Source organism: Gorilla gorilla, chromosome 15, assembly GCF_029281585.2.
Source record: "Gorilla gorilla gorilla isolate KB3781 chromosome 15, NHGRI_mGorGor1-v2.1_pri, whole genome shotgun sequence".
Classification (NCBI taxonomy): domain Eukaryota; kingdom Metazoa; phylum Chordata; class Mammalia; order Primates; family Hominidae; genus Gorilla; species Gorilla gorilla.
This window is the reverse complement of record NC_073239.2, coordinates 95,846,628-95,861,271: the sequence shown is the minus strand read 5'-3', so window position 1 is coordinate 95,861,271 and position 14,644 is coordinate 95,846,628. Positions and strand designations below refer to the sequence as shown.

At 38.1% G+C, this 14,644-nt stretch overlaps 1 protein-coding gene across 36 annotated transcripts in view; it reads right to left on the bottom strand.

Annotated features, from left to right (window-relative positions):
- Positions 1 to 14,644, bottom strand: part of NRXN3 (neurexin 3) — a 1,705,132-nt gene that overhangs the window by 880,173 nt on the left and 810,315 nt on the right. For all 36 annotated transcript variants that reach the window (XR_010130801.1, XR_010130802.1, XR_010130803.1 and 33 more), the window contains one exon: positions 6,073 to 6,192. Coding sequence is in view for 33 of the 36 variants with exons in the window: in XM_055361100.2 (XP_055217075.1) it covers positions 6,073 to 6,192 (120 nt within the window). In the remaining 3 variants the exon portion in view is untranslated. The remainder of the gene's footprint in view (positions 1 to 6,072; positions 6,193 to 14,644) is intronic.

Below are 14,644 nucleotides of genomic sequence, written 5' to 3'. Positions count from 1 at the left end.
TCCCTGCTTGCCTGCTGGAACGCTACCTTTCCTTTCCAGCCCTCTTCCATACCATGTTTGCTTTGAACGTGCTTGTAAATTTTCAAGGCAGCCAGGCGCAGTGGCTCACACCTGTAATCCCAGCACTTTGGGAGGCCGAGGCAGGCGGATCACGAGGTCAGGAATTCGAGACCAGCCTGGCCAACAAGGTGAAACCCCGTCTCTACTAAAAAAATACAAAAATTAGCTGGACGTGGTGGGTGGCGCACACCTGTAATCCCAGCTACTCAGGAGACTGAGGCAAGAGAATCACTGGAACCCAAGAGGCGGAGGTTGCAGTGAGCTGAGATCACACCACTGCATTCCAGCCTGGGCAACAGAGAGAGATTCTGTCTCAAAAAAAAAAGAAAGAAAGAAAAAAAAATTTCAAGGCTCATCTTCAATGAAAACCGTCCTAAAAGCATCTGCTCTTCATAGAGTCTCAACCCTGGGGACAGCTGCCATTACTCCACCTTATGACTCCTCGCTATACACTGTTCATGTTTCTGCTGAAGCACCTTCATATGTGTCTTTCCCCATTAGACTAGAAGGTCTTTGAGAACAAAACTCTCTTATTCATGATTATATCTGCAAATAAGAAATGTTTGGTGAGTGAATGAATCAATACATGATAAAGTGCATTCTAAGCAACAAACAATTGTTTTACAAGTGAACTTCTTACATATGGCCTATTCGCTGGGCAGGCAGAGTCTGAAAACAATGGCGGGGAATGAACACATAACCAAAAACATGGATGTACTATACTATGATAGCCTTAAAAATTACTGCTATACCAATAGGTCTGGAACAACGTAGGTTTTTAACATAGTGTCTATGTACCTATATGGACCCAAGAGACAGAATCAGTATACACATATCTGTCCCCTTCTTTGCACACTAAGTAATGCATACATTGCTTGTTTTTTCTGAAGCTTGAATGGGAAATGTGTTTTTAACAGATTTAATCAATACACCAACCTACATTAAAAAAATAAATAAACCCACACAATAAATAAAAAGCAAAAGGCCAGTCAATAGCCAACACTGCAGCTTAACAGCCACTCCTGCAGAAAACTGTCTGAAAAAGACGCTTTACACTCCACTATCTGCACTATCCACAGCTGCTTGCTATTGATTTGTTGCAAGCAAAGAACATCTATTATCACATGCCAGTGTGAACCTAGGAATTTCTCCAACAGGCAGCCTGCAGTGTGTGACTAGCAATGTAGCACAGGGTGGCCAGCTCCTAAGTGTGGGCTGAGGACCCACGTTCATTCCCTTTACTTTACCCCACAAAGCCATGATGAGCACCCACCTCATAAAGTCAGGAACTTGATATGTGTTAAGGACTCACGTGCCAAAGACTGTCCTATATGTGCTTCTCCAGGGCACCAGAAGCAATAACCAGACCCCCAAATTATATGCCACTCAAAACAGTTGTCATGTACATGGTAAAAGCCAACAATGTTGTTAAGGATAGGTATGAAATGTTTAAAACTGCTATTTTCACAAAGTCCATAAAAATGACAACCCTTTTGCACATGTGTGGGTGCATGCAGGAGGGTTCTATTCTACACAACATTTTTCAATGTTTGAAGGAAAGAAAAACTCAACAGCAGGCTGACAATGACAATGATATTACCACAAAATACAGGAAGGAGATTCTGGATTTGCCTGGTGCTGCCATGGCTACAACATGCTAGAATTTCCCAGGTTCTCAGTCTTGATTTAAAATACTAATAAGAACCCAATATCAAAAAAGAATATTCCTATCAAGAACCTTTGTAAGGTTCCATTTCTTTTGTTGTTCTTAAAATGTAGCCCAAGACAGCTTTCATTAAGTTGATTTTCAGGTGGTGCTCACCCTCTGAATAGCCAGCTCCCTCAATTTTAAACGTTTCATGAGAACTGAAGATTATCTTGGAGAATGTTACTTATGTGTTCTTCCACAGACCATACTGATTTCTACATTAACTCAACATTTCTTCTGGGATGATTAGATTACAGAATCAAAACAGCCCTAAAAGTCAACCCAAAAGAAACTCCCCATGACTTTACCATTACATAACATTGTGGAAGGTCATATCTAAAACTACGTGAGACAATTAGCAAATCAATTACACTTGGGTTTCCAATCAGAGGATTTTTGTTTCCTAACCCCATACAAGGGAGTCACTCTTATACAAGACAATCAGCTCTAAAGAATATCAGCTTTGCACAGCTATGTTTATAAGAGTGAAACTGAAATTCATCCCACTGCCTCCAACAACCCACCAGGGTCACACAAAGAATAAAGAAATAAAGTGAAAACATCCAGGCTTGGCCAACTCACACTAAATGAGACTAAATTTTAAAATGTACGCTGTACTCATAGAGGCAACATCTATGTAACAGCACATTAACATTGTCAGGCAATCATATTTGGTAAACAGGCAAGAAAAACACAAAGGTCATAAAAGAACCAATGCTAGGAAAAAGGAATACCCTAAAATGCAGACATTTTTAGAGCCTTACAAGTCATGCCTAGATATGATTAACTTTTTTACACATGATGGATTTAGTACCTTATTTTGGAAAATATAAGACCTAGCTATTTCCCTGTTGAGTAAGTTTCAGTTTTTGGATACGTAGTAATAAACTGAAGTGTTTTCATGTTCATTAATTGAGGATCAATCTGTTGCCCTGAGAAACAGCTCCTGGAAAATGAGATATCCATAACCATTTTTCCCTCACAAAATGCTTTTTGCAATTAAATTTCATCTCTAACCTATTTGCATGGTCCTATGATAGCATTTAAATGGATACAATTTGTTTGAGCTATATGCAACATTCTATAGAACATTCTCTTTGCAGGAATTAATTAGGTAAAGGCCAGGTTTCCTTGATGGCACTCGACTTTTAATGCTGTGACCCATTTCTGTTATTTAGGTCAAAGTCAGGTCACTTGTGGCAGGCATGTTACCAAAGCAATTGCTGATGACCTCTGTGCTCTTCCATATAAGACCCACTTTCTGATTTTCTCTATATTCCTTTTCATCATTATTCTTCCTCCTCCATGAGCTTATCTTTCTTTGCAATTTCCCCCACCACTTTTTGCTGATGATAAGCATGAGCCTATTCAAGTCTGCAGGTGATGATGAAGGTTAACACTTGAGTCCTGATACAGGCTACACCACCAAAAATTTATCAACAAAGGTAAGCATATAGAATATCATACAGGTAACTTCATTTTGAAGATGTTTGTGAGATGAAATAGCCAATTATAACTCTAAGGGTCAAGGCTGCTATAGAAAATAATGGTCTATGATATAGTGAGACTGCTTTTTCTAGGTAGAACAAACTGGCTTTGCTGCTAGTTCCAAAAGAGAAGGTCTTCCAGATAACTTGAATACCAATTATCGGAAACAGAAACGTCCAATGTAATAATTTTAAGCACTCTACCATTCTGCTATATTTGGTTGGATTTCATTAAAAGTTTATATTCAAACTTCACAGTCACATCCTATATGTCTTAATTCTATATATTTATCACACTCCACAACTAAGATGTGTACTTCCCTGTAATCCCAGCACTTTGGGAGGCTGAGGAGGGCGGATCACGAGGTCAGGAGTTCAAGACCAGCCTGGCCAACATGATGAAACCCTGTCTCCACTAAAAATACAAAAAATTAGCTGAGCATAGTGGCAGGCACCTGTAATCCCAGCTACTCCGGAGGCTGAGGCAGGAGAATCGCTTGAACCTTGGAGGTGGAGGTTGCAGTGAGCTGAGATTGCGCCACTGCACTCCAGCCCGGGCAACAGCAGAATGAGACTCCGTCTCAAAAAAAAAAAAAAAAAAAAAAAAAGATGTGTACTTCATCATTTGCATATATCTATCCAATCACAGAAGCCGTGGTCCAATCTCCAGGTGGGGGACTAGGCAAGTAGCTCCTGTTAGAGAGGCAGGTTCCCAAGTCTGCTATAATGAAAAGATTTGCTGCATTGTTACAGAATAAAATTCAAAATGTATTGCCCTAAACCTAGATTTACTAGAAATATTTTTGAACTGTGATAAGCTGTTGCCACAAAGGAAAGCTGACATTTTCCCAATGTAAGTTCTAGCGCTTCATTATATCCCAACAAATTCCCCAAGTCAGCCAGTGTGATACTCCACATTCCAGAATGAGACACAATCTGCTCTTGATAAAACCAGAAACAGTCACAGAATGCTAGAAAGAATCCTTCCTGATTTTTACCAGAAAATAATGCCTGGCATTGGGTGACAGACAGGAACTTGTCAAAGACAGAAAAAGACATACCTACCTTCTGAAGATTGTGCATGCTCACCACATTACGATAACTTACCTTTATACCTGTTCTGTGTGGAGAGTCTCTTCCTGACCATTTTCTACCCAGAGAGGGACGTATATGTGACGAGAAATAAACTTGTGAGGATAAAGAAGCATTATGCCACCATTTAGAGAAAAAAGCCTTCCTAGTGAGTGCTATACTGACAAATTGGAGGAAAAAGAAAGAGCATGTAGTATAATTCCTCAGGTTCTCTGGCTGGCTGGGTTTATAACTACCTGTTTCAGAGTGAAACAGTATTTCCACATCATAAATATGGCAACATGACTTTCAATAATACCAAAAGACTTGGTAAGAGCAGTCTTATACCAAAACTTTCTCCAGACATCGTATCCTTCACATGACAGATACAGAGACATATGCTTATGTAATTAGATGAATGCGTATTACATAATTTTCTCTCTATATTGCCAACTTCTCCACTTGTTTCTCCTCAGTGTACCTTAAGAGAATGAAAGAGCATATGGGACCAAAACTACTGAGAAAAAATGGGAAAAAGAACAACAACAGACAGCTGCACACAGATAAAAAGCTGAGAAATAAAGAATCAAAAAAACCACATAGATCTGGGGGGCATAGCATTGTAATTGGTGTCTGCTCCCATGTGGTCACACCATAATGTGACTTTACTATTTTCTCAGATAACATCATGCATCATTTTTCTAAAACCAAGAGGTCAAATGAGTCTGGATTATAAAACAAAGGCTGCATTTAGAAAGTCAGAAGGTTAGCAGGACCCACTGAGTTGGGGATTTTCAACAAATCTCTTTGCCACGGTTATTCAGAAATTTCAAGTGTGTGCTCATCTTGACTATGGTCACATCAAGAAAATAACATGAGAAAGAAGTGGAGACACAGGTTATAGATGCCCACAGCATTGAAGTGTCTCCACCATCAGTGCTAGAAGCACCTTCATGAAGTCAGAACTAAACCCACGAGCCAGAAGCATCACTAGTGGACACAATTAACAATCACAAGACTCTCTTCCAATAAAAACCAAATACATAATATATACATATAAAATATACTCACAAAATAGAAAATACATACATACATATATATACACACACACACATATATATATACACACATACATACAGAATAGCTATGTGTATACAAACCAGATACCAATAAATTTAGTCAGAGAGAATTTCTACCTTACACCTGAAAGATACCCAAGAACGCTTTAAGCTTTGCCAATTGTAAAAAATAAACTCTTGAATGTCTTTGTCATTTGTAAGGCCTAAGAAATTCAGAGGACTCAAACTTTTTGAGAAAACAGCTATACCCTTTAAATAGCCTCAAAATTCTAGGCAATGCAAAAGGGGAGAGTCTCAAAATTATTAACCAATTTGGAGTCAAATTCAATAAGGTAAGGTGATTTAATTCATGAAGAACTGAAGCCCTTACAACAAAAATATTGCCTGAAATGGTTTGCTGCTGTAGTTATTGTTTCTCAGTCCCTATTCTAATCTAAAGAAAAAACACAGGGAGTGAGCAAGTGGGAGAATATTTAGTGTTGTTAAGCAAGACACATCTCTTCACTCTTCTCATAAGAGCACTAGTCATTTATTTCCCAAGTTTCTGGAGGAGAGAATTATTTATGAATCTTTCAGAAGAGCCATCCTTTTACATATTGTCCTTTAAGATTCTCCAAATCTCCAAACATCCCGACAAAGTTCCAGTAGGAAAGGTTGTTGTACTTACGATCATTGCACTGGTTTCCAGAATAAGAGGTCATAGAACAATCACAGGTGAAGCCCTCCCATTGTTGCATGCAGACCCCCTGGTTGGCACATGAATCTTCCTGGCAGGTGGTACTGGGTCCTAGTAATGCACAACAAGAGGGGAAAAAAGGAAAAAGGAGAGAGAGAAGAAATGTTAAAAATTAGATTCAAGGAAATCACCTGAATTTACCATTCTCATGCCCCCAAACATTTGAAGACACACCACCAAAACTGTCAACTCAATCTCATGCAACAAGAACTCAGTATATACAAAAGATGACGGAATACACACTTAGCCACAAACTATCAACAGTTACACACAGAAGGGAGAGGGCTGAACACACTGTTCTCCTTCGGGTTGACTTTGCAAAATAGCTTCATCTCTACCTTTCAACTAGAAAGATATCTCATTTGGATTATAGTCTTTTTAATGTAGAATGCTAACTCAGAAAAAAAAAATCATTCCCATGATTCTTATAAATTAAGGCACAGTGTTTTTTCAATTCTGAAACCAAAAGTCCCTATATCTACTTCGTGACATAAAAAAAGATGTTTAATGATATTGATAATGATGAAGAGAAGGAAGAGAAGGAGAAGAAGGAGGATTTAGCAGCCAACATGTATTGATGTTTTTTAGGGGGCGAGTACTGGGTACTAAGCAATGTATTTACATTATCTTGCTGAGCTCTAAGCAAGATACTCTAAGGTACTCTAAGAGGTACTCTAAAAGGTAAGTAATTATGATTACCTCCACTTTACAGATTTTAAGAAACTGAGCTCGGGAAGACACAGTAATTTACTCAAGGTCACACATTTGGTAATTGAAGGATGCTGATGTCCAACTTAGGTAAACTAACTCTACAACGCATGCTGTCGACTATACCAGTGGTTCTCAATGTGTAGTTCTCAGACGACCACAACCTGGGAATGTGTCAGGAATGCAAACGCTTGGAGCTCACCCCAGACCCATTGAATTAGAAACTTTTGCAGGGAGGCACACATCTGTTTTTACAAGCTTCCAGGACATTCGAATGCAGTCTGAAGTTTGAAAGCCTTTGCACTACAGCACACTGCTGCTCTAGGTATTCTAAAAATGAATTCTTTTTTATTTTTTTTTTTGAGACAGTCTCGCTCTGTTGCCATACTGGAGTGCAGTGGCACGATCTTGGCTCACTGCAATCTCCGCCTCCCAGCTTCAAGCAATTCTCCTGCCTCAGCCTCCCGAGTAGTTGGGATTACAGGCACATGCCATTACACTCAGCTAATTTTTTTGTATTTTTAGTAGAGACAGGGTTTCACCATGTTGGCCAAGATCGTCTCGATCTCCTGACCTCGTGATCTGCCCGCCTCGGCCTCCCAAAGTTCTGGGATTACAGGTGTGAACCACTGCACCAAGTTGAAAATGGATTCTCTTAAATGGAGTGTGCATGCGCTGGACCATGCAAAAGAGAATCATTTGTGCAATAGAAAGAAAATATTAGAAATTGTGTTTCTTTTAATTAATTCTAAATTATTTCTATTTCTGTGTGTCTTTCATATGCTAATATATAAGAATAATAGTACATGTATATAACTTACAAGTAAATTTACCTATTTTGAAGGCATTCTCAAAATCTTTTACTGATATGTGGGGGCATTAAAATTTTTTTGATGATCTCTCTCTTACAGATTGCCATTACACTCTTTCGGTCTGCCTGGCACTTCTCTTCAACCATTCTCTCTCTTTTACTGACATTTCCTGCCTTAACTTTGGGATTAAAGATAAATCTATACCTTTAGGATTATCTGAGCTCACAGGAAATATCTTAATATTCAGTATAACTCCATGAATTTCCCAGAGAATCTCAGCAAACGAGATGAGCCCTTTGACTCACCAAATGTATTAGTCAGGAACTAATGCATAAAAGCACTTGACAGGGTAAAACATATTACCATTGCAATAACAGCATATTTCACAGTTTCTAACGTAAGCCTCACAAAAGCAAGAATACTGAAATGAAAGAACACAGGGTCCTAAAGATGCATGTTCAAAAGAGATGCACGACTACAAAGGGTTCGTCTTCTGGGTGGCAAGGCATTTTGTATTTATTCATGAAGGGTGGAAGCAGGACAGGCCATCACTCATAAGACAATGCTATGAGGATATGACATAAGAAAGTTCAAAACAATTACTAACACTGGGGTTACAGTACTGCTGCTGGCTTTCTGCAGCTCCTATTGGCCATGTGGTTCCCCCATGTAGAGATGAAAGGAGGTATGTGGTCATGTTCTCAGTGGGTCTTAAACTCAAGCATTGTGGTATACAAGTTTCATTAACAATGGTAAATCAGGACAGCTTCTTTCAAAGGATAAAAGCTTCTGAGAAGTCCACAGGGGCTCCCTGGCCAAACAGCTCTCACCATACAATTGGCTAGTAATTCAATTGTACTCAATAATCAGAAACACATGGAAGGTTTATGGAAGGTTTTACTGTAAAAGGCAGTAAAACAGCAAAAACTCTGGGAAAACACAATAATTCTTTGAATGTTGATTGAATCTAAAGACGAAGCCTTCTCCATGTCTTTCGCCTTCCCTCTAACTGCCAAATTTTAACCATTTTCCTAAGGACCAGCCTGAATACCTTCTTCAAATGAAACATTAGTCAATAACTTCAAACAATAATTCTCCCGCTTTGTTGTGGCCATAGCAATTATTATCTGCGTCATTAATTTTTGCATATAATATTCAGTTTAGCACTTTATTACGCATTGCACTGTCTTCTACTCATATAATCCTCTAATTGCTTTATGTTTTTACTATTTTATCATCAAAAGTTTGAAAGCTGCTTGCTATTAGAAATCAGGTAATATTCTCTGGTTAGGTCCTTGTGGCACTAAGTCTATTGTGCAGATGCAGAAAGTGTTTCAGTGAATGTTGGGGTGATCTGAATTGTAACCACCCTTGATTTGCTATATCATGCTTCCAAAACCTGAGTGTAGGAGCATGTCTGCACTCTGCAAAGTAAGCAATCTTTTCCGTTTGTCAGAAGTTCATCAGGGACCAAATACAGGGCGGGGATTATAGGTTATTTATCAATTCCACTGAATTTGCTTCACCTGCATTAAGGGGCAAAGGCCATGTAGAATCAGATAGTACCAGAAGACTGACTACACTGTAAGCATCCAAGAACAACAGTATTGTCACTAAGGACTTAATAGAACTTTCAACTTCTCAACAATCTGGAACTAACCTTGAACCTCCTTTCAAGATTGAGCTCCTAAGAGCCCCTGCCTCCTTCTCCAGTCTCATTTCTTACCATATGTCCCTAGCTCACAGTGCTACAGCCCTCTCCTGTTTTTAGTTCCTAACACAATGATTCCCAGAGTGTTGCTCCTAAACCAGCAGCATCTGCATCTCCTGGAAGCTTATGAGAAAAACACTTTAAGGCTGTACCCAGACCTACTGACTGGGGACAGAATTGAGGAATCTGAGTTGTAACAAGCCCTCCAGGTGGTTCAGATGCCTGCTCATATTCCTGGGCCACTGCCTTAACACTTCATGCCCACCCCTATCTTCAAGTTCCTTTGCGCTTCCTGCTGGACCCATGGCCTTAATTGTGCTTTCTCCAGATTCAAATGACTGTTTCATTTTTAATTCTTTGAGTTTCAGCTCAAAATGAGCTTTCTCCAAACTATCCTACTTAAGGAAGCCCCTATTAGCAGAACATTTACTCTTCATCATGTCTTCCTATTTACTTAACTAATAACAATTACGTGGACTGTAATTAAATTAATTTCTTTTAAATTGAAAGATAATAGTTGTTTATATTTATGGGATACAATGTTATGTTTTAATATATGCTTACAACACGAAATGGTAAATCAGGCTAATTAACAAATCAATCACCTCACATACTTAGCACTTTTTTGTGGTAAAAACATTTAACATCTATTCTTCTAATGATTTTGAAATTCAAAATACACTATTATTTGCTGTAGTCACCATTCTATGCAATAGATTACCAAAGCCCATTCCTCTTATCTAATTGAAACTTCGTACCCATTGAACAACATCTCTTATTTTTCCATCCATTCCCTCCCCCCGCCTCCTATAGCCACTATTCTATTCTCTATTTCTATGAGTTCAAATTTCTTAGATTCCACATATAAGTGAGATCATGTGGTATCTGTCTTTCTGTGCCTGGCTTATTTCACTTGGCATAATATCCTCCGGGTTCATCCATGTTGTTGCAAATAAGAGAATTTCCAGCCTTTTCTTTTTTTTTTTTTTTTTTTAAATGGAATCTTGCTCTGTCGCCAGGCTGGAGTGCAGTGGCATGATCTCGGCTCACTGCAACCTCTGCCTCCTGGGTTCAAGCAATTCTCCTGCCTCAGTCTCCCAAGTAGCTGGTACTACAGGCACACACCACCATGCCTGGCTAATTTTTGTATTTTTAGTAGAGATAGGGTTTCACCATGTTGGCCAGGATGGTCTCAGTCTCTTGACCTTGTGATCCACCTGCCTCGGCCTCCCAAAGTGCTGGGATTACAGGCATGAGCCACCACACCTGGCCTTCCCACATTTTTTTAAGGCTGAATAAAACAATCTGTTAAGGGACTATTATCTAAAATATGTAAGAAACTCAAACAACTCAATAGTAAGAAAACAAATACCCCAATCAAAAAATGAGCAAATGTATTGCATCGTGTACATATACCACATTTTCTTTATCCATTCATCTGAGGATGAACACCCAGGTTTCTTCTAATTTTTAGCTATTGTGATTAATGCTGCAATGAACACGGGAATGCAGATATCTCTTTGGTGTACTGCCTTCAATTATTTTGGACTGAAACCCAGAAGCAGGATTGCTGAATCATATGGTAATTCTATTTTTAGTTTTCTGAGGAACCTCCATTCTGTTTTCCATAATGGTTATATTAATTTACATTCCCACCAAAAATGCACAAGTGTTCCCTTTTCTCCAAGCCTTTGCCAATACTTGTTGTTGTTGTTGTTTTTGTCTTTTTGATAGTAGCTATTTTAATAGGTTCAAGGTGATGTCTCATCATGGTTTCAGTTTGCATTTTCCCAAAGATGAGTGATGTTGAGCAATTTTTTCATATATATGTTGGCCATTTGCATATCTTCTTTTAAAAAGTGTCTAGCTAGATTCTTTGCTCATTTTTTGATTGGGGTATTTGTTTTCTTATTTTGAGTTGTGTTTCTTATATATTTTGGATAATAGTGCCTTATCAGATATACACTTCACAAATATTTTCTCCCAATCTATGGGTTACTTCTTCACTCTATTAATTGTTTTCTTGATGTGCAGAACCTTTTTAGTTTCATGCAATCTCATTTGTTTATGTTGCCTGTGGTTTTGAAGTCACATTCAAGAAATCCTTGCCCAGAAACAATGCAATGGAGCACTTCCTGTACTTTTTCTTCTAGTAGTTTTATAGTTTCAGGTCTAACATTTGAATCTTTAATATATTTTGAGATGATGTTTGTATATGGTATAAAAAGGGTACAATTTTATTTTTCTGCATGTAAATATCCATTTTGTCCACTATCATTTATTGAAGAGACCATCCTTTCTCCATTGTATACTTGTGGCACCTTTGTTAAAAAAAAATCAGTTAACCATAATGCATAAGTATATTTTGGGGGTCTCTATCCTGTTCCACTGGTCAGTGCATCTGTTTTTTGTCAGTACTATTAAGTTCCTCACTGTCTTTCAAATCCTACTGGACCGTAAGCCTCTCAAGGGCAGAAGCCTTGTCTGTCTTGGTCACCTTTACATCTCTAATTTCTGATGTTGTATTTGGTATAGCGTGAGGGTTCTATTCAAAATATTCAAAACATTATTGAATAAAAGAAAGAACTAAATAACAAATAAAAAATAAAGGAATAAAGCCATTCATTTAGAATTTAAAGCAAAATGGTTCTTGTAAAAATTTATCCCTAGAATTTACCAATAAGAGCTCACATAAGTAATCTCTTACTTGAAACTGTTTTTATTTACATTTTTTTTTCTTAGGGTGGGTGGGGTGGTGGTATTTAATTGGCCATGTGTCCTTTGATTTCAGACTCACCAGATGCTGACAAGAACTCTTTGGTATTTCCAAGCCCAGGTACAGTATGTAATAACTATTGAATGAATGAGTCTGGGCTAGACCCTAGAACAATTTCTAGATGATCATTTTGTGAGCTCCTATTCTTACTTCAACCTGTTTAAGTACATCCTGTCCTAAACAGAGCCTATTTTATGTCAATGTATTTAATGTATGCATTTCACATAGCAGTGTGTCAAAGAAATTAGAAAAACACGTCTTGGGGGAGAAAAACCAAAAGCTTCAACAGTGCTTCCCACTAAACATCTATTGATATAAAATAATCTTGTACAAATCAGAAAGAGGATATAACAATGGACACAGCTTACCTAGTGCTTATTATGACCCAGACACTATACTAAATGCTTTTAAAATATTAATTCAATTAATCTTCATAAGCACATGATGAAGCAAATATAACTAAAAGTAGTAAAGAATCAGAGAAACAAATTATTTTCTCATAGATCTCCATAATTTCAAATTTAAGTAATTTTTAAAATGTTGATTGAATCAAAAGGCAAAAATTTCAGAAAAGTAAACTGAGGCACAGAAAAGTTACATAATTTTCCCCAAAATCCATAGGTGGCAAGTGAGAGGGTGAGGTCTCAAACCCAAGCTTGCTAATTGTGCAGCCCACTCACCTAACCTCTCACGGATGTGTGTAAGCTAGAGTGGGGAATGTGCATGTGTGGTGTCATTGGATTAATAAGAGTAACTTAAGGTATTTCTGACCTACAACTGGGAAAAGATGACATCTTGATGTAAGGATTTGTTTTTGTTTTTGTTTTTTACAAGGAAAACTTTCAAATACCATTTCAATTCAGTTAAACAGGAAGATCTCGTTTTGTCCAATTTTATGAACAGAAATCTGTATCAAATGTTATGTTTATAAGCATGACAGACAATTCTAGGGACTTAATAATCATAATTTTTCATAAAACACTCTTCCAAACCAACATAAAATTCCAGACATTCTAAGATAGCACAAATTTTTTAATTACATATTTATGAAGTCTTTTTTATCATTGTCATTATTAATTATTAATATCTTAAAACATCCAAAGGCCTTAGGAAGTTCCTGTATAGGAATGGTATAAATTATTTTTGCTATTGATATGTGAATAACTCTCACTAAAATAGTCACATATCCCTTTGAGAAAAGATGGTGACTTTCTCTGTATACTACAGAAAGTGACGAGACAACAGAAATGTGTCTGGAAAGACTAAATAAGATGTCAATGGTGTTAGTACTTTGGTTTCTAATTTCCAGCCCTGCTTTTGGTTTGCTGGAAAACATGAAATTGTATCTCATTCCCTTATCATTTTATTTATCAGATAATTCTGATGGCTGCCAAAATTTCCTATCATTTTTCTTGATTGTGGGATTGTTCCTCTCATTAAGAATTGTCTGATACAACCATTTTATGCCTGTTACTGCTCTAATCCACCCTTACAGCACGTGTACACTGATTTAGTCAATTCCTCTTCATGGCCTAGAAAATCAAAAGTTGATAGAGTATCTTTTATTGTTTGTAGGTCCTTGAAATAGACTTTCTTCCTAAAGCTCACAACACTAGTATCAGAATGCACTTTCCCTCTGTTATTGCCCAAATAAGACTTAACCAAACCTATGTCTCAAACACCCCAATTTGAAATTCATAAATAGTGCTAAAGCAGCACCACCTAGTTCTAGCCAGACAAGAAGTGGGTGGAGAAATGTAGGGTGCAGCAGGCAGAGGGTAAGGGGGAAAAGGAGAAGTGACAGTCCTGGAGGCCATATCAAGTTTGTCTTCTCAATGTCCATTCCTTTAGAGGGCCAAGGCTGGTGACCCAGGAGTGGGGACCAGGTGAGGCTGATCTATCAACATTCACTGACTTTAATCACAAGGAGTGAAGGGCTTAAGTCAAAGGGCTTAGACTCTATCGGTGTAACCTAAATGTGAAGTTATCATAGTAGAACTCCGTGTTAACCAAACGGTTTGCCTGTCCCAACAAACCACAGCTTCCACGGGAAGGAGCATTATAAGAGTTGCTGATATTGTTGGCTGTGTCCCCACCCAAATCTCATCTTGAATTGTAGCTCCCTTAATTCCCACGTGTTGTGGGAGGGGCCTGGTGGGAGGTAACTGAATCATGGGGGTAGGTCTTTCCCATGCTGTTCTCATGATAGTGAATAAGTCTCATGAGATCTGATGGGTTTATAAAGGGGAGTTCCCCTACACAAGTTCTCTCTTGCCTGCCTCCATGTAAGACGTGACTTTGCTCCTCATTTGCCTTCTGCCATGATTGTGAGGCCTGCCCAGCCACATGGAACTATGAGTACATTAAGTCTCTTTTTCTTTATAAATTACTCAGTCTTGGGTATATTTTTATTAGCAGCATGAGAACAGAATAATACATGCCATGAACTGTCTAAAGAGATCTTCCACCTTCAGTTTAATTTTCTACCCCTGGTAA